The sequence below is a fragment of the Thunnus maccoyii genome, chromosome 7, assembly GCF_910596095.1.
Source record: "Thunnus maccoyii chromosome 7, fThuMac1.1, whole genome shotgun sequence".
Lineage (NCBI taxonomy): Eukaryota > Metazoa > Chordata > Actinopteri > Scombriformes > Scombridae > Thunnus > Thunnus maccoyii.
In genome coordinates this window covers 19,173,678-19,194,523 of record NC_056539.1, presented here as the reverse complement: position 1 = coordinate 19,194,523, position 20,846 = coordinate 19,173,678, and the positions used below count along the sequence as shown (strand labels likewise).

At 41.5% G+C, this 20,846-nt stretch overlaps 1 protein-coding gene across 1 annotated transcript in view; it reads right to left on the bottom strand.

The window, feature by feature from the left end:
- Positions 1 to 20,846, bottom strand: part of rnf13 (ring finger protein 13) — a 43,260-nt gene that overhangs the window by 15,215 nt on the left and 7,199 nt on the right. The window contains exon 4 of the mRNA XM_042416077.1: positions 12,815 to 12,937. Coding sequence (XP_042272011.1) covers positions 12,815 to 12,937 — 123 coding nt within the window. The remainder of the gene's footprint in view (positions 1 to 12,814; positions 12,938 to 20,846) is intronic.

The following is a 20,846-nucleotide window of genomic DNA, read 5'->3' as shown; positions in this document are numbered from 1 at the left end:
CCTATGAGGGTGTATTGTGTGGAGGTATCAATGGCTACTGTGTGTGTGTCTGGGGGCAGGCCCTGTCTGAATAAGTGACACACACACACACAAAATACTGTGTCTGGATGTGTGTGTGTGTGTGTGTTTTGAGGAAGGAAAGTGGGCTTAGGTGGAAGGTGATTCCTGATTTCTGTGACAAGGCTGTGATTGTAAGACACTACTGATGGGCATTGTCTGTATTTTGACATTTTCTAGGCCACATAATGAATCAGTAATTAAACAAAAAAGATACAGAAGGTACTGACAGTAAAAATTATGAGTTGCAGCTTTGCATCTTTGGCATTGATTGGATTTTTGATGTAAAACCCAACCTTTCTAGCGCTCCAGGTAGGTTGACATGGATGTTGTTATGTATGTGCATGTAGCGTCATACCTCGACAAGCTGGTCATCTACATTATTGGAAATAAAGTCACACAGAATGGGAAAGTAACCAAATGCTAAGTTGTGTGTGTGGCTGACACATTATTAGTCATTAGTGTGCCGGTCAATTTCTTGTATTATCTTGTATTAATCATTTGGAGGTCATGATTTACTTCCTAAAGTCTCCTGACCAGTAAAAGTCAAATGTAGGTCATGACCAAGCAACAACTACCACGGCTTGAGGCTGAAGCCAGTGAAGAAGTCCCTGATTCCAGGTAACTCACATTCAAAAAGCCTCAACTTCTCTCTAGAAATACTTAGTCATTTTTTTCAATGAGTCATTATGGCCTCAATTGCTAAACTCAGGCCTTCTCATAAGTGTGCTGGTGGTCATTTTGGACATTATTGCTCCATGAATAAGATTTGAAGACTTACAGTAGCTTTGATGTCTGCAGTGTGGGTGTTGATTGACAGCTGTGATTGACAGTTGGCTCGCCTGCTGCTCTCCTCTGCTCCTGGACTTGCACTGAGTCAGGCTATTGTCGTAATATGTCGATACGTTTGATGTTACTTAATTATGATACCTGCCCCGTTAGCACAATTTAGCTAAAGTAGCAAACGTTGCTTAGCTTAAGCTAGCATTAGCTTCAGTCTTAGGTAGCTACATCCATCTTTATATACAGTTTATAGTGCTGAAGAAGAAGTTAGTCTGCTACTCTGCCTAGTAACTCTTCTCTTCAGTTTGGTTCAGTGCAGTTTCAGCATGTTTTTACAGTTAGAATAAGGAGCCATTTTGGCTGGAGGCTTTCTCGGTGCCAGTGTGTGTGTGTGTGTGTGGTGTGGTGTGGTTTGTCTGCCTGGGATCTGCAGAGGAATTCAACCTCTGCTGCTGGCTCACCCCTATGTTTGCATGGGCAAAGATAAGGACATTCAATGCATTCCTGAGACTGAGGAGAGGGGGGAACACGAGAGGAGAGGAGAGAGGAAAAAGAAGAGAAGGAAAATCAGACATAAAACCTCTGGAAATTAAAAAAAAAAAAAAAAAAGTCAATAGTGGAAAAGCATGTGTGACTAGAAACACTCATACAAGCACATGCACGCACACACACGAAGGATGAATCATCTGCTCTTCTACCATCTGCAGACCATCATGCTGAGCTGTAGCACATCTTCCATGTCAGTGTAACAGCCATCATTAAAACACTTAATTGCTGTTATCCCCGAGGGACCAAAAATCATGTTCACTCTGCAAACACCCAACTTGATTATGATGTTGTTGTGGAAAAAAGGCGACAAAACTTCAAAACATTGCCATATTTGAAAAGTAATTTTCACAGCAAGAACATGACAAAATAAACGTAGAGCTTCACTTTTTAGGTCAAACTTTTTAATCTTTATTTAAGCAGTGTTGACATAGCAACATCATGTTTCTCTGTACTTTGTTGTTCGTGGTTAAAATTGCAGCTAGCTGCCCTCTGCAGCTTTTGTGCAGCTACACTGGGAAAACTGGAGGCCAAGTGCCTTTCTCAAGGACATCTTGACATCTTTTGTTGTCATGTGACGGCATGACTTGGCACTAGAAAGGTCTAGCTCTGTTTCTTTCTTTCTCTGCCCTCCAAATTCCACATTATTTTTCCTTTTTTTTTGCAGAAAAAAAGGGAAAAATATCCGGCCAGGCCAAAGATTTAAAGCCAAGTTGAAGTACAAAAAAAAGAAACATCTGATGATTGTTTTCTCATCAACTTTGACTTGGTCTGCACCACAGACACTGAAGGTTTATTCATTCATTCATTATTAACTGACCAATTATTGATTTTTGAAAGCGGATTAGACTTAATTGGCTGTTGCTTTGGAGCCCAAACCAGAACCAATCAGGAGGTTAAAAACACCGTGTGATAAATAAGACCACAGTCAAGGCAGAAATGAGACTGACTGTGATATAACTAACAGATTTATTAGACAGTGATGAAGTAATTAATGTCATGTGATTTATTAACTCATGGTGTTTGAGGAACTGGAAACTAAAAATCTCCACGTTGTAATCACATACGTTAGGTTTTATTTGTGTTATTCTTCTAAAAATGAAATAAATCAACTCCTCCGCTCTTCTTCCACATTTATTTTCCATCTTTACTTCCTGATTCCAGCAGAACTGAATATGAGCCACTATAAGTATGACTGAAAATTTAAATGCTGACCGTGAGATCATAGGATGAAGCTGGAAACAGAGACACTGAACTGGAAAATTAAATTCCCCAAATACATCCAAACATTGTATTTTAGGCGAATCGCAGAGTCACACTGTGAGGACCGATGTACAAATAATTCCACCAGTTTGTCCGGCGATTGCGCACGAAGCTGCTGCTGCACTTCACCTGTTTCGCAAATGTGTCCATTTGACCGTACGAACGTGCTTAACTATGTTTCTACAGTGAGTACACAGAAGCCTGTAAGAGTTTATGTGCCCTCAAACGAGAAGGTTGCAGCTGCTTGGAGGCCAACAGCAGTCTGCTGTGTGTTTGTATCGAGCAGCTTCCCGTGAATGTGTGGGACTGTAAGAATGTGAAGGAAGGTGTTGCTGGGAGAAAAAAAAACAAAAAAAAACTTGTTTCCAGTCAACTGTAAAATGGAAAAAAAGGTATTTCAAACTAGTTTTTTCCACTACAGGTCACTGCACTATCGATGCTTGTATGTGAGCGCGCGTGTGTGTGTGTGTGTGTGTGTCTCCCATTGGTCACAGTTGACTGGAGGTTTGTAAACGGTGCCACCTGGAGCTGCCTGACTCACCGATGCTGGATTTAACCGTTTGAATCCCAAAAAGAGCGAGACACACAGAACAAGAAATACTTGATTTTGATCTGTATTTGTGTCTCCTTGCGCTATGAAGTATTTGTCGTGAAAATATTCTGTTAGAGCTCATTATACAAGATACGAATCACCTGTCATCATAATGAGCGACTATGATATAAAGCACGCCCGCATACACAGGTTATATCTACCTTACACTCCTGTATAAGGATTCCTAACACTTGTAGTGTGGACAGACTGCTGATAGCATCACTAATTATTGCTGCATCACCACTGTGAGTACGTGTCAATAATAACTGCATCTTCACTCCTGTGTGTGTGTGTGTGTGTGTGTGTGTGTGTATCTGCAGCCGGCACTGCACTGTCTCTTCATGCAGTGCTGCAGCTAAAACAGGTCGACTCGTCTTCCCTGCCTCTCCTGTTTTTCCCCCGTCATCGTCCTCTTACCCCACTGACCATTTCTCTATCACGGGTCAAGTATGAATCAAGATTCAGTAAATGTAATGTCTATTTCTTGTCGTTTTTTTCTGTCACTGAAGCATTTGTTCAATCGTTTCCCGGCAGTGTGAGAAATAAAAAGTAGTCCCGTATGCCCCCTTGCCCTGTTAGTCGCCATTTCTCAGTCTTTCCTCTACTTTACCCTAATTTTCTACTTCCTCTTAACCACCCATATTCCTCCTCCTCCTCCTCTTCCTCCTCTCATCAATTCCACCCATTGATTAAAAAGAAGAAAAAAAAGACTAATCATGAAGAACATCTAAAAAAAAAAGGCTGTTAGGAGGTCTGTAAAAATACAAACCTTCAGCGGTTCAAATTTGAATCAGATACAGGTGAGCTCTGCTCTGCTGCTCTCCTGTTTGGACAGCAGCTCCCAATCAGATCCTCATTTCCTCATCTCTCCTCCCTTAACTGTCTCCCATTTTATTCCTCTCTCTCTCTCTCCTCATTATTTCTGCAGTCTCTTCTCCTTCTCCTCATCCTCTCTTCTCCCCCTCTCTACAAGCTTTCTCCTCCTACCCTTTTTCGTCCTCTTGCCACCCTTCTACTTTTTTTTTTTTGTTTAAAATCTCCTCCCTTCTTAGTTCAGCTCCCTCCCGGACTCCCTCTCTTTCTCTTCCTCACCTACCCCCTTCTCTTGAGTTTAACCTCCTCCTCTTCCTCCTCTCTGCCCTCATTACCCTTGTTATATCACACTGACTGCCAACTTCTCCAAAACTCTGCCCAGCCCCTTCCTCCTCTGATATTTCCACCCTCCCGCCTTTGTTCTCTCCCTCCCTCTCTCTCTCATTCATTTCCCCCCGCTTCTCCTTCATCCTCCCTCTCTCTCTCTCTCTCTCTCTCTCTCTCTCTCTCTCTCTCTCTCCTTGGTGTTTCAGAGGAATGTTGTGCGGGTTTTAGTTTCAAGGTCCAGACTGCTGATTAGATAAAGAGTTCAATAAAACTGCAAACTGCAGGGAGGAGCAGAGTACGCGGATAATGCCACACAGCTGCAATACATGCAAAGATCTTCAGCGTGTCGGAGTGACTATAATTTTGCAATAAAGAATGTTATAGAGAGAACTCAAACACATGTCAATGAGTTTTCCCAGCGCCAATTTGTGCTTATTTTCTACTAATTTTTGCTAGTTTTTGATTTGTGGTTTTTGTAGTGTATATATCAGCTGTCTATATGAGTGTGTGTGTGTGTGTGTTGCATGCCCTATAGGTCAAAGGAAGCAATCTGAGCTATTTGTTGCCCCAACAAATTGCAACAGACATAACAGCAGCTCAGAAAAACGAACAGCCACAGTTTCTCTCTCTCTCTTACACACACACACACACATACACACAAGCTAGTCATACATCCAGTCAGCCATAGTCATACCCTGTCATAAGACTGAGTGAGCGTGTAAAGGAAGCTAGATCATTGTTTGAATAAAAACTGGGGTCTGTGTGTGTGTGTGTGTGTGTGTGTTGTGTGTGTGTGTGTGTGTAGCTGGAGGGCTGTGAAGTCACTGTAGCACAAACATCCTGCACAATGAAATGCACTTACTGTAAGGCAGAGGTATGCAGCAAGGTTAGATGGGAAATTACCAGCCACCAGAACAAATGCTGACTAACTTGAGCTCTGGCTGATAAAAGCAAAGTCATATTTTTCATATTTTTCCACTCGCTCTGAGGCTGAGTAGACAGATTATAGTGTTACTGAAAATAACACGGCCCTCCTGACCGCTCCCAGCTCATCAAGATCTTTTCAGACGTGTTTGATTTGTTGATCAAAAAAAAAAAATAAGAGAGGAAGTAGCTTTGCCACACCTAAAGATACGCTGAAGGACTTTCACCTCTGTCTTTTTGCCCTCTTTTTTTTTTCCTTCACTGGAGTCCCGCAGCAACATTTCAACTGGATGGATCGTCTGTCAATCGATGGCACTTTGTAACTTGCCGTGGATTACATCACCGCCATGAACCAGATTTTTTCTTTCCACGGTGTATGTCCACTCCAATTAAGTGCAAACTTTTATTTAATCTTGTGTGCGTCATACATAAAAAAAAACAAACATGAAGCTGCAACAGAGAGCTATGAGCAACAAACAAGCTAATGAAGCCTCGCTGTCATTTGAAGTCTGGACTCACAAGACTGATCACAGTCTGTCTCATGCTTGTGTTTTAAATTTTTCAACCATTTTTGGCTTTCTCTGCCCCCTTCTGTTTAAAATGATTAGGAAAATACACCAGGTTGTAGTAGAGAGTCAAGCAGAAATGGAGAGAATCACTTTTCTTTTTTTTTTAAATGAATCAAGAATGAAGAGTAAAGTCACCGACCGAAAACTCTCAAATCATGTCCAGAGCTTTTATTAATTCATTTAGACCAGACTATTCTCAGAGAGAGGCCTTTATTTCTCATTTGTAAGTCGTTGTTAACGTTGTGGAAACATACAGTACTGTGCAAAACTTTTAGGCACTTTAGATGTTTAGATTCTCATCCATAATGCAGTACCGTCAGGGAGGCTGATCGGTCCCAAATGTATTCTGCAGCATCGCTAATGACCCCAAACATACAGCCGGAGTCATCAAGAACTATCTTCAGCGACAAGAGGAACAAGGAGTCCTGCAACAGATTAAATGGCCTCCCCAGAGCCCTGATCTCAACATCATGGAGTCAGTCTGGGGGATTACATGAAGAGACAGAAGCAACTGAGATGCTTAAGTCCACAGAAGAGCTGTAACAAGTTCTCTTAAGATGCAGGAACGACCGACCTGCCAAGTACCTTGAAAAACTGTGTGCAGGTGTACCGTTAATTGATAAATAAAAAGTATTTATGGCATTATTATGGCCTAAAACTTTTACACAGTTCTGTATATAATGCTGATTTTACAATGCGAGCCTTTATAGTGCAGGTAATTTCATTTTTACTCCCCTTTTTACCCTCCCAGTGCATATTTATTTCAACCGGCCAGTTTACGAACACTCTCTTTTCTTTTTGAGGACCTGCAGTTCCTGAACTTTCGGTAAAGTTTTTACTCAGAACAAACCACATGATAACACAATTTCAAATAGAAGGAAGGATGTCCAGTCATGCTGTTATAACAAATGTCACTTCAACATGAATTACGTTACATCGTCTCTTTCACAACTGTAGAGTGAACTCTTCTGGTAAATGTCGGTGAATGTGAATAGTTTGCCTAATCTCTGCGCTGTCACCTGGAGTACACGGCTTCCTGGCGGGACAAAATGTCATTTACACCAGACTGGACGTTTAGTCTGAACTCGCCTTTGCCTGGCAGGTTTTGGATGGTATTGTAGCTTGACCTCAGGCCTCAGATGGGGAATTTTCCACCAGACCAGAAGCACTGGGAGCTTTCACATACACACAATACTTTGGTCACCGAGAATCTAGCGATACACAGAACAGGATAACTAACACCTTGATTGTCTTCACTGATTAACTTGTATTTAAATGAACATGATATAACATGATAAACCTGGCTTATATTTATTTTTGTCCTCCTTTTTTTACCTGCACCTTTCACCACCAATTTTTTAAATAAATCTCTCTTCCAAGTGAGTGTTAACAGCCACACAATCACTCCAAAGAAACGAGAGGAAACTCATTCATTAGTTCAGTTTTGAAGTTCTTTCTCCTAGTATACGACCACACTGTACTTAAAAAAAAGACATAGAGGGCAGTAAAGAGAGACTGAGTGAGTGAAAGACAGAAAATACGGAAAAAAGAAGAGAGGGGAACAACGTGGTTCCACAGAGCTCTACATAATCCCAGTACATGTTGCATAACTAGGACATTATGTCTCAATGTATAGACATGATGTGTGTGTGTGTGTGTGTGTGTGTGTGTGTGTGGAGGGCAGCAGTGGGACGGATGGACAGTCTGCAAAGAATCTTGCAAAGCAGGAAGGGAGGCATGGGAGGGAGAGTGGAGGAAAAGGGTATTGAGTTTCCTGTCCTACCCCCCCTCCTCCTCCTCCTCCTCCTCGTCCTCCTCCTCCCCTTACCCCCTCCTTCCCCCCCTCTCTGCCCTCCCCCCTCAAAGAATCCCAGTGTACAGGAAGTGCAAACCCTCTCTCTCTCTCTCTGGAGATTTGTTTTCTAGAGGGAAAAGACATGGAGGAATGCTCTCTCCTCTTTTTGTCATCTTCCATCAGATGCAGAAAAACTTGTCCGTGCCTTTGTCTCCTCTAGACTGGACTACTGCAATGCGCTCTTTACAGGGATCCCTGGCAGGAGCATCAAGAAGCTCCGGTCCAGAACAGCGCTGCCAAGATCCTGATTAGAGTGTGAAAACACAAACATATAACACCAATTCTGTTTTCATTGCACTGGCGCCCCGTCTCCTTCAGGATTGACTACAAAGTCCTGCTACTGGCATGCAAATCCATCGATGTACATGCGCCTCCCTACCTACAGGAGCTGATCATACCACAAACCTCCACCCGCACCCTCAGATCTGCCAGCAGTTTGCTCCTGCGGGCCCCCGGTACTGAGTTCCACACCATGGGGGAGCGAGCTTTCTTCTCTGCTGCACAGACCCTTGACTCTACTGTAGCACTTTGAGTTTCACTATGAATGAAAAGTGTGGGTACAAATTAAATGTAATGTTATTTATTATTATTTTCCTGTCTCTGTCGGACACACAAACACACACACAAAGCGAGTGTGCCCGTTAACACCCCTTTGACTTGATCCGAGTCAGCCCTCCCCATCTCTAACACTCTCTCTCGACACTCGACCTCCTTTCTGTCATGGCTTATCATACTGAGCTCACATACACACTCTCTCCCTCTCACACACACACACACACACACACACACACTCCACGGTTGGAGGCGCTAACACTTGACAGAGGGTTAAGTGTGGGTGAGCGTCCGTTTTATTGCCCATTACGGCCACAGATCCATTAAAACTCTCTGCTCTTGCTCACTGGATGCTAAATGCTATCCTAGAGGAGGCTACAGACGGACGGAGTTAAGGGGGGGGGGGGGGGGGCAATGGAATGAAACGGCGAGCATGTTGGGGGTGACACCCCTGCGCGCCACACACACACACACACACACACACACACACACACACACAGACAAGCGCCTCGACTCAGTCAAGATGGAATCTATTATTCCTTTGTTTCCCCTGCAGCTTCTAGAGGGAACTGAGCTTGGCTAGAAGGGAGGGAGTGTGTGTGTGTGTGTGTGTGTGTGAAAGAGAGGTAGACCACTGAATGCAAGAGACAAATTGTGTGTGTGTTTGTGTGACAGACAGAGAGAAAGAGAGACAACAGTAAGAGGGAAAAAAAATAACTGAACAAAGACTGCTAAAGGGAAAGAGAGAGGCAGAGGAAGGGGCAGCTGCAGCTGTATGTGTGTGTGTGTGTGTGTGCGTGTGTGAGAGACAGAAAGAACTGTATATGTGTGTGTACATGTGATGATGTCTGTAGATATGAGCAATCAGTAAGCCAGAGGCTAAAGTCATACAGTCTGACCTCCAGACCTCACAGACAGACTGTGTGTGTGTGTGTAGGGGGGAGGGGGCTTGACTTAAGTCACTTTCAGGAAAACACACCAGACTAAAGACTAGTTAATTGGGGACAGCTTGTGCAATTAGAGACAAAAGCCGTGTCCCCAATTGGTGGAACGCAGAATTTTGGGTCAGTGGTTAGGGTTAGGGTTAGGTTTAGGTTTAGGTTTAGGCAAGAAGTGGTTATGGTTAGGGTTAGGGTAAGTCCCCAGGAAATGAATGTAAGTCTATGTAAATACCCCTAAAGTTATATATGTGTGTGTGTGTGTGTGTCTGTGTGTGTGTGTGTGTCTGTGTGTGTGGGGGGAGAGAGAGCAACCCTAAGGGAGACAGAGGAGAGGAAATAAAGGGAGTCAGTGACACAGGGTGCTGAAGGGAGGGGAAAAAGCAGAGATTGGAAAGGAGATATAGAAATAAAGAACAAAAGAGAAAGACAGCCTCCACGCGCGCACACACACACACACACACACACACACACACACACACACACACACACCAGCTAGGGTCTAGTTTCCAGCCTACTAGTTTATTGTCATAAAAACCTTAAACTCTGCCTTATTTACTAGTTTTTTCCCTTCATCTTCATGAGTTCTGATGAGAAGTTAGAACATAAGTAAAGACATGGATATTAAAAGAGCTGGATACAGAAGCCGCAAGTCAGCCATGCTGCCAATTTGTCCCAGTGGCCACCTGCGGTACTGCAACAACAACAAAAAAAGTATTTCCCCTTTCGACCACCATTATAAGAGAAAGATCTGTAAAGCGGTTGACAGAAACCTCAAACAGCAAACACGCTCAGCTATTACCAGTTATATTATGAATTATTAAACCAGTGAAGATTTAATATTTATGAAACTTTCCCAAAGGCCAGAAAATATATTTTTTTCTGTGTGACATCATCCCAGTGTAAAGTCTACAGGACAAGCCAGTGAACGAGACATAAGTCACCAGAACGAGACGAGTCAAAAAGACATAGATGTGTAAACCTTTTAACTTTCATCTTATTAAACAATATCTACCTCTTGCAATACATCTATTGGTAAGAAATATCAAGAAATCCATGATTCAGAAATTTCAGTTTTTACAAAAACAGTAAATCAGCTGCAGTTTGTTCAAAAAGAAGTTAAAAAGTTGTTGCCTCACAACAGCTGACCTTGAAATCACCTTTCTCATAAGAGCAGATGGTGTGAGACCAGAGCGTGTTTACATGTCACAGGGAAGCCAAAAGATGACACACGCAGAGGAGCATAGATGAAGAAGAGGTGGGCGGACAAGTAGCATCGTCAACAGGCCCTTAAGGAAATATTTGCCTTAATTTGAATGAGCAGTGAAACGTCTACAGCAGACACAGAGCAACTTGAAAATAATTACAAATTCCTATCCGAGGAGCTCAAAGCCGAGTGTTTGTCTAACCAGCAGCTAAAACACCCGAAGATTCAGTTTATGATGATAGAAAACACACACATTTTTGGCATTTTTTTTACTCAATAACTGACTAAACAAATTAAATTTGGCCTGAATATCAGAATGTACTTTGAAAGTAAAACACTCTGTCTGGGTGAGAAATATTTTCTTTGGGACAAACTGAAGAATGAGCGCCACCAGAGCTCAGCAACAAATAAAAGTGAGTAAACTTTAACAAGTCAAAGCTGCTCCTTTAAAGGGTTGCAGGAGGTTAAATGGCAAATCTGACATGGATCAGAGAGATTGGTGTGTGTGTGTGTGTGTGTTTTGTGTATATATTGTGCGTGTCAGGCTGACACACAGTTATGTGGAGTCTGGTTACACTCTAGTCCATGGAACACCTCACTGCCCTGTCTGTCAACATGTTTCTGTGTATGTGTCTCTGTGTGTGTGCATGTGTGTGTGTGTGTGTGTGATGCAGTGAGGCCATATAAGGCTGTAAGGCTGCTCCAGAGTTACAATAGAGCAAAAAAAATAAAAAAAATAAAAAGAAGAGTGTGGAGGAGAGACTGGCTGAGAGACGGAGAAAGACGGCGAATAAAATAGATTGAATGAGAGAGAAGAACAGGGAGTGTGAGAGTGAATGAACACGAGGAAGGTACAGGGGGAAAAGTAAGACTGAAAAGTAAAACAGTAAGAGACTGAGAGATGGAAAGACGTAGACAGAAAGATGCCAAGACGCTGAATGCTTTCCTGTCTTTCACCCCATTACTCAGACCTGCTCTCACTCTCTTAATCCTAGCTCTCTTCCCCCCCTCTACCTCACCCCTTCTCTCTCCTTTCTATTCTTCTTCCCTCTATTTTGCTCTGAATCCATTAAAAACATGAGATGTGTTCAGGAACAGATCTACTATTTGGACATTTTACTTCTCTTCTCGAAGCCAAAAGAGAAATAAACAGGAGGAAACTTCACTTTGAATCATTCAACCTCTGCTACAAATCATCCTTGGGAATCAGCAGAGGGTTCTGTATTAATAATGAAACTCAGTAATTCACTTACTGCCAACTCTACTGCCAAATTTATCAAGTGTTCAGGCAGCAAATTTGAAGTTTTTCTCATCACGGGGGAACCTTAAACTATCTGGCAACAATTTCAGGATGTCTGCAGGTTCTGTAAAAGCTTGCTTGACAGCAAATATCTTGAAATGAGATACCAAGAAATGTATCAGAGGCCTCATAAGTCCTTAAATGATATACCCCAAACATTTGTTGTCATGTTTAGTATTTCATTTTTTACTGGGAAACTGGCAGAGGCACTGAAACTGGTAAAGAAATTTTCTATACCTCACTTGTATGCAAATTAAAATACAATGTGCCACTGTCAGCTGACCCAGTTCAGCTCAAATCCTGGGTTAATTTATTATCAGTGTGGGTGACTTTGCATAGGTTAACTGAGTTTTACAGAAAAACCATGACTTTCATTCTTCTCTACCTCTCTTTGATCTTCCTCTGTCAGCATCTATCTCTTCCTCTCCAGTGTAACACAGGAGAGGGTGTCTTCATCACCCTCTCTGCCTTGCACGTGGCCCTGATGCCTCGCTTGACTAATGGAGATCAGGTCTCGCCATCTTTCAGCTGCTTCGCTGACTTATTAGGCAAACAGAGAGGTTTGACTCCACACGTCCACAGTAGCAGTGGGAGGATAAAGAAAAGACAGGAGGCAGTGGTGGGATAGATGCTCACACAGGAAATTGTGTTTAGGGAAATGGCCTCTTCCTGTTTTTGTGTCCCAACCAGCTGATCTAGCTTCAGAGAAACCGACCCTGAAACGCAAAGTACTGATGTGTATTATGAGGCAACATACGTCAGTCTGCCACGCACAAGCTGTTATAGTTTTGGCAGTTTTCCCTTATGAATTAACAGCTGCTGAAATAAATAGTTTTTGATTACTTCCAGGTGTTGCAAAGCACTAAAACAGTGTTTACAGTTTCCAAAAAAATAAACTTATGGGAGAGATAGGATGGGAGATGAAAGATTTGAGATGGGATAAGACTTTAGGATAAGACTAGAGATGGTTAGAGTTAGAGTTAGGTGTGATTAATTAAGGAAGGACTTCCACCTCTGCAAACTAGAGACACATTCTACATTTCAGCTGACAGACAGACAAACACACCGACCAGTGTGAATCATTGTACCTTGATGTCAAAGTTGCAGTCAAAGCGCTTGATGAGGACGATGAAGGCGCCTGTCAGGTTGTCCCTCGGAGGGGGCTCGATGGGCTCGCAAGCATTCTCTGGTCGTGCGCCAATCAGGAAACCCTGTGGGGATGACATCATCAGACATGATATCAAACAATCATGCTTGTGGTATGGTGATACACATCTAACTCACGGCACATTTTCCCTTAGAAGTCCCACCGGTAGTTGAGAGAACTGAGGAGTCGTTTTTTAAAATGATATATCCAACGCTTCTATCTAACAGGTTACATGTATTATACTATTTGTATAAAGAACAGCCCGAAGTCTTTGGTTGACAAACTAAGAACATTTTACAGGCTGGATTGTGTGTTTTCCAGAGGCATTTGATGACTGACTTTAAATAGTTTTTTGATCAAAAATAAAATAACCTTGCTTCACAGTCATTCAGTTTCACTCATTCCTGCATCCGAGCTTGTGTCCTCTAATGTTAATAAATAAAAAGCTACACGGGAGCAAGTTTTAGTTTTTGTTTAAAAGGCAAATGTCTGCAGATTCAAAGTGGTTTTAATGGTCATTAGCTCACTTTCTGAGGTACCGCTGGTCGTGTCATGTATGTTATCAACCCATCTATAATTTTGTCTTCCTGTTTGTCTGTAATTTTGCTTTCTTGGACTATTCTGTACACACAACATCTACTGCACGTCTGTCCTTTCTGGGATCCCTCCTGTGTTGCTCTTCCTGAGGTTTCTTCCATTTTTCCCTGTTAAAAGGTTTTTTTTAGTGAGTTTTTCCTTATGTAAATTGAAGGTCTGCGGATAGAGGATGTTGTATTACTGTACAGATTGTAAAGCCCACCAAGGCAAATTTGTGATTTGTTTATATTAGGCTATACAAATAAAATGGACTTGAATTGTCTACACTAGATTTGAATAATCAGTCTTCAATATGATGTATGTTGACCATTGCGGGACTGTGTGTAAGCAAGTTGCTGAAAAATATTTTCAAAATCACACTTTGATAAATGATAGTTGGCTCATTGCTACATGAAAAATGACAGCAAGTGACATGTATCAGCACTGAAGAACAAGACTTGTTCTGTTCTCTGTTTGCTCAGTGGGCCTAAGTAACACCCCAGGACCCAGTGTCAGCTCCCTGACCCAGAGTCTGAGAGCAGCAGCATCTATCAAAAGCACTGGTGCATATAATCTTGACCCATATCCTCTTCATCTAAGTGCCCCCTGAATCTGTCCACATTTAGTACATATTTTTAACCAAACCTTTTTAACAGGCATGATTCCAGCTTTGTGGAAAAGTGCCTTACACAAAAGTGATGATGTCTTCAATCTCTACCGTCCAATATCTAAACTTCATTTCTTAGCAAAAATCCTAGAATCATTGGTCAATTTACAACTGTGCGCCTTTATTGATTCACTAAACTTACAACAGCCACAATGGTCTGGTTTTTGCCCAGGTAATAATAATATTACCCGGGCGATAACAGCTGCAGTTTCAGTCATTGATAACACTGCGCTAACACTAACACTAACGCTGTTCTCTTCGTTGACCTCTCAAAAGCATCTGATATCGTCAATCATAAAAACCTACCCCACAAACTACAGTCCATAGGTCTAGATGAAGTCACACTTAATTTTTCCACTCTAACAGAGAGAACTCAGACTGTTGTTGCTGATGGTTCTCAGTAAAGCCCTGTTACCATCAGAAATGGAGTGCCTCAGGGGTCTATCCTTGGTCCATTGCTGTTTACATTATACATAAATAACATAATTCTTCATAATCAATACTTCAATGTCCGTTTCTTTGTAGATGATCAATTTTACATGCCCCAGGCTTCACCCCAGCCCACGCCCTGACTCATCTTCAGTCTGCCTTTAATGCTTTCCAGTTATCACTCCTTAATCACAGACTAGTTTTAAATTCAGAAAAGACAAAGTACATGGTATACTCCACCTCCACCAGTGTCTCTGGCTATCCTGCCATTAAAACTTTAAATAGCACCAATATTACTCTTGCTGAGTCATACAAATACTTGGGAATTTTGCTTGGCAGCAGACTATCATTCAAGATTCATGATCAACATTTGTATCAAAAATTAAAAATCAAACTAGGCTTCTCGTATAGAGGTAAAGGTTGTCTGTCTTCTTCCAACCGTAAAACTATTGTGCAGTCAACCTTCATGTCTGTCCTTGACTATGGAGATATTCTGTATTATCATGCTGCCCCATCAACACTTCAGCAGTTAAACCCTGTGTGTCATAGTGCATTACGCTTTATCACAAATGACAAATTTCGTACTCATCATTGTTCTCTGTATCACACGGTTGAATGGACTTCCTAACAGACAAGAAGAAATAACCATCTCATGTTATTCATCTATAAAGCTTCCAAACTACCTCACATCTCTTCTCTCATTAACTATATTACACAGTCCTGTCACTACTTAACCTTAGATATCCCTCATGTTTGCACTAATGTTGGCAGAACTGGTTTCAGGTACTTTGCACCTTTTAAATGGAATGAACTGCAAACTGCCCTCAAACTTGAGTCTTACATTCCTCTTGGAGATTGTAAAGCTTTATTATCTGATGTTTTTTTTATGATTCTTGGAACCGTTTTTATTAAATCCTTGTTTATCGTGTAGTTGCGTTGTTTCAACCTTTATACTGCTCCCAAATTAACAACACTCATCACAACCACAGATGAAAAACAAACGAGAACAAGATGCCGAAAGGGAGTTTTGCTGGGGCTTCAGATGTAACACTGGCAAATCTAACATAAATTTAACATGGTAATGCATGCATAATGAATACAAAATTTTGCACTGGAATGAAGAATATTACTGACACAAAAAGCTATGTGTGTGTGTATCCTTCCCTGTGTGTATGACTACAAGTGTATATGCTTTTACGTTTTTGCATATATTACAGAGTCTAGTAGCTTTCAAGGATGCTGTTGTTCCCAGTGTGTCAAGGTCTTAGTCTGGTCCTTCATTTTCCTCTCTCTCTCTCTCTCTCTCTCTTTTGCTTCCTGTCTTAGTCCCATTTCCAACAGCTTTTGAAGTGACTGATGAAAGAGAGATAGTGAGGAGAGAGAGAGAGAGTTAGACAGAGAGGCTGACAGAGTGATAAAGGGAAACAGAACAAAAGCGGAAACTGCAAAAGGCACAAATATGGAGGCAAGGAGAATTTAGAAACCCACTGGAAAACAGACAAAAGGGCAAAAACACTGATGAGTGAGACAAAAATAGAAAGGCAAAGAGAAGCAGACACAGGGTGAGAAAAGAGGATAGAATAACCAGTGCAGAGAAATGATGAAGAGATGAAGAAAGGAGAAGAGACAAGAGATGAGGAGGGAGGGACCTGATGTGATATACATTTCTGAACTGCTGCTGCCCATATTCAAGTGTAACTAACACCACTGTGTGTGTGTGTGTGTGTGTGTGTGTGTGTGTGTGTCAGAGGCAGGGTGGTAGACAGGAAGTGTGGACTGCTGTGGGACTCTCTCTCTTAAAGCCAACGCTTTAAAAAAAACCCAGTCTGTATATCAAGGAGAGTCAGCACTTTCTGTCTCACACACACACACACACACACACACACACACACACACACACACACACACACACACACACACACACACACACACGGCTGGTGTCAGCTAGCAGCAAACTGATTTTCTGTCACCGTATCTTATTGGCTGCCACACTGACAGCCACATATGGGAAATAACCACAGTGACACATCATATTTGTCAGGATGCACTACCGCCCCACAACAGGGGAGACAAAGTTGCTGACTAAATTCACTGCCTAGTTGTGGGTTCAACATTTGGCATGTGAAAGGTTAAACAGTGCATACATCAGGAAGGAGAAGGATGTGAGGAATCACCCGCCACCCTTGCCATCGTCACCTCTGGGTGCCTCCTCCAAGTGCAGCCCTGCCTTTTACTGCTCCATGACATCACTGTGCCACTGCCTCACATTCCTACTGACTTTGAAAGCAGGGACAAGAGCGCCCTCTGTCAGGCGAAAAAGGATCTAAAAGACAAACACCTGCCAGCACTGCAGAGTGAGAGAGAGAGAGAGAATGCGGAGAAGAGAGCAGGGTGAAAAACAGGAAATAACTGAGGAAGGAGGGAGGGGGGTCCTGAAAACGTGGCCTGAAAGAAGACATGGATGAAATGCTGTCTGTGCGACACCACAAGATTGTAGTGATGCAGCTTTCAATTATTTTCATTATTGATAAATCTGTCTTTTATGTTCTTGATAAATTGATTAGTAGTTTGGTCTATAAAATGTTAGGAAATGGTGAAAAATGACAATCACTGTTTCCCAAAGCCAAAGACGACGTCCTCACATGTCTTTTGTCCCGACCAGCAGTGCACAAACCAAAGATATTCAGTTTACAATCATAGAAGACTAAAGAAACCAGAAAATATTCACATTTCAAAAAGCTGAAATCAGAAAGTTTTGACTTTTTTTCTAAAAAAAAAAAAAAAAGAAAAACTCAAAATGATCAATCGATTATCAAAATAGCTGAAGATCAATGTAGTAGATGGCAACTAATTGATTAATCGACTAATCGTTGCAGCTCTACAATACTTACAAACTAAAAGGTCATACAATTCCACTGTTCTACCAGATTCTGAGCTACAGCTGCATGAACGCAAACTGTGACATGAAGCATTATTATGTGACAATATTTTTCTGTTCATTATCCTGTAGTTCCTCCTTTACTGTGAATATGAATTCATGTTGTTTGTGTGTGCTGGGAAGAATTCATGCTTCTATGTAAACTTTAAGTTTTTCTGAAAACAACATCAAGGACAAAGGACAATGCTTGACAGTGTATTGTCCACAGGACAGTACATAATCGCCTTCCGGACATTTTTTTGTGTTGTAACAATACCAAAAGAAATTCCCACTATTGCATTAGTCTTTGGGTATTTTATGTTAAGATGTCAAAGTCTAGACAGCAAATGAGGGGAAATCATTCATCAAGCGTGTGACGCTGAAATAGAGAAGCATTTTAACTTGCATAGTTTAAGGGTGGCAAGTTAAATAGAGTAGGGGAAAGACTATATGGAGGATTATTTGATCAAAAGTGCCTTACAATATCACAAGTACATGTAATTGTAGTAAAAGTGACCCAAATGGTAATGGAAACCTGAAGCCTCCAGTGTGAAGCCCATAAACTGGCTCAATCGGCTGATAACCACCCGGCGGGGTATGTTCTTTAATGTTCAGAAAGGCTTGGTTAGTGTCTGAACTTGCACCTGTTGTCATGCATGGGTGTTAGCAGATATTTGAACTCATTCAAACACAGAGGGATTTTCTGTTGTTGCAGAATTCAAGAGAGAGAAAAAAGGGATTTCTCTGGTGGACTATTCCAAAATTATTGCAGTAATCACACTTAATCCTGTCAGTGAAAATCTCTCTATAGGGCTTGTTTGCAGATTTGGCTGCTGGGTTCAGCAAAGGAAAAACATAGGAATTAATAACTTGCTCTAGCCTGACTGGGGCTCCCTGTAAGCAGATTAAAGCCTGTGTGACTCTGCACTCAGACTCATCGATGTTTAGATTCCCCACTTAAACCTGCCACAACAGCCTCAACCCCCCACCCCCACCCCACTCCACACCACACCACTCCACAACACACCGTGTCTATGATCACAACAGGAAGCATGTGAAGTTATAGAGCTTCCTCACAGACAGATAGATGTGTTTTCATCTCTATACCCTGCACCTTTTATCATTACATTATTATTCCATAATTACAATCTTTATTAAATTTATTACCAGGGTGCTGTGGCAGAAACCCTTAACCTTCTTACTGAAGCTTATCCCATTACTGCACTCAACCTGGATAGGAATGCCAGTGAACCGGGGCGGCTGCAGTCTAAATGTAAAAAATGTGGGTTTGTTCTGGGTCACTAGCTGAGAAAATGTGGGTGGGGAAATTGAGCAAGTTAGGCCTGAAACTTTGTCGTTAACGAGAAGACAGAGTAAATAAATTATACACAAACTCATTTCCATTACTATTAACATACACCAACTCATATAGACACTGATGGGAATAGAAATCATCACTATATCCTGTGAGGCAGTGATAACGGGTTCATACCCCCTTTATATGCATGCCATTACTGTACATTTACCAGAACTAGACACAAGACAAATGACTCATGTTGGTGCATTAGACAATCACATTAGTCCTTCATCTCTATGACAAAACATTGATGAGACAAAAAAACCCCTCAGTGTCAACATTTCACCTCTTAGATTCTGACACAGATGCTGACCATTTCCTGTATTATTTGCTGAAACCCAAAGCATGATCAATGTGTGTTATTTCATACAAGGGGAGCACACATCACATATGTATTCTGTGTAATATTAGTTGGACTTGTTTAGAATTGGAGACAAATTGTCTCAGACAATCTGTAAATGACCTTTTGGCCACTAGAATCAGCTTTTAATACCTTTGGCTTAGAGCAAAAAAAAAGGTTCAGAGACCTCTAGGGGACTTCACAGGGTTTTTAGGAATCCCCTAACAATTTTACTGCCTACAGATTAGTAGTAATATCTCTATTACTCAACTGTTACCTCCAACTATGCAGTATTGAGAGCGGTACCATTCAATAGTGAACCAATAACATATAGCTGCTCATATGCATCCCCAGGAATGAGATCTTTTTTTCAAATTGGTATCTCTAGACCTTATGTGTGCCCATGTGGGTGCAGAACATGAAAATGTCATCCATCCATCCAACCATTATTTATACCTGTATATCTTATGCAGGATAGAAGAGGCTGGAGCCCATTACAGCTAACATTGCAAGAGAGGGTACGCCTTTGACAAGTCCCCAGTCTATCCCAGGGATAACACATGTACTCTACTCTACTATAACATATGGACAATTTTGAGTCTTCAGTTCACCTAACCTGCACGTTTCTGGAAAGTAGACGGACGTGGTACCCAGAGAGTAACCTCACAGTCACAGGTAGCTCATGCTACTTGAAGATATATACACGATATATACGTAGGGTACCAGCTTCCAGCATGCAACCACCTCATGTGCCTTTTGCTCAGCATGTCATGTGGAGGACTGTTTCCTTCCTCCTTTATCCTCTCACAAAAAACTCTCAGATGAACAAACAACTTCATTCAAGTTCTTGTATCTAGATTTCAATTAGGACCTGAGTGAATTATGATTTGTGTAGAATCTGGCATTTACCAACTGATAGTCCAAATCCATTCTGTTGGTTCTATAGCAGCAAAATCTTTAAGCTAGTCTGAAATGTTTAGAAGCAGTATTAGACATAGAGACAACACTATAGAAGTCTACTAAAACAATTATTTTGTGACGTCTGGACAAACAGACTTCTATGTTATGCATAAAGGAATATTTTAGAGACAAAACAATTAATCAAATCATCAGTCTACTTGACAGAAAATTAATCGACAAATATTTTGATAAAGATCAAGCAAAAATTACAAACATTTTCCAGTTCCAGCTTCACTTTTGTGAGGATTTGCTGTTTTTCTTTGTCTTATGTGATTGTAAACTGATAATAATTTGAAGATGGCTCCTTGGGCCACTTTTCTAAATCCCAAACATCTTACTTTACATATTTAATCTTTATTTTCACATATTTTAAGAAGGAAAACATGGGTGTTTTCAGGGACTTTACCACTATTCAAACCCGGTCCTCATTGCCTCTTGCTGCGCCATACAAACCACAAAGACTTTCCATAGGAAACTCAAGCATCTCTTCTCAGTCTGTCTCTACACATCAACCTATAATTGTGGAGTTGAAAGTGGGCACAAAAAAATGAAGTAAAAACAAAAAGCCTGAAACCCAAATGGCACGTCCAAAATGTGGCTACAAAAAGGGAACACAGTTATTTTAAGCTGGGTGTCGATTCTTGGCCATTGCCGTGCCTAAATAAAATCTCACAACCCTGAATTGTGTCTACACTGTGTGTAGCTCAGGGCCTCTTTTACTCTTTCT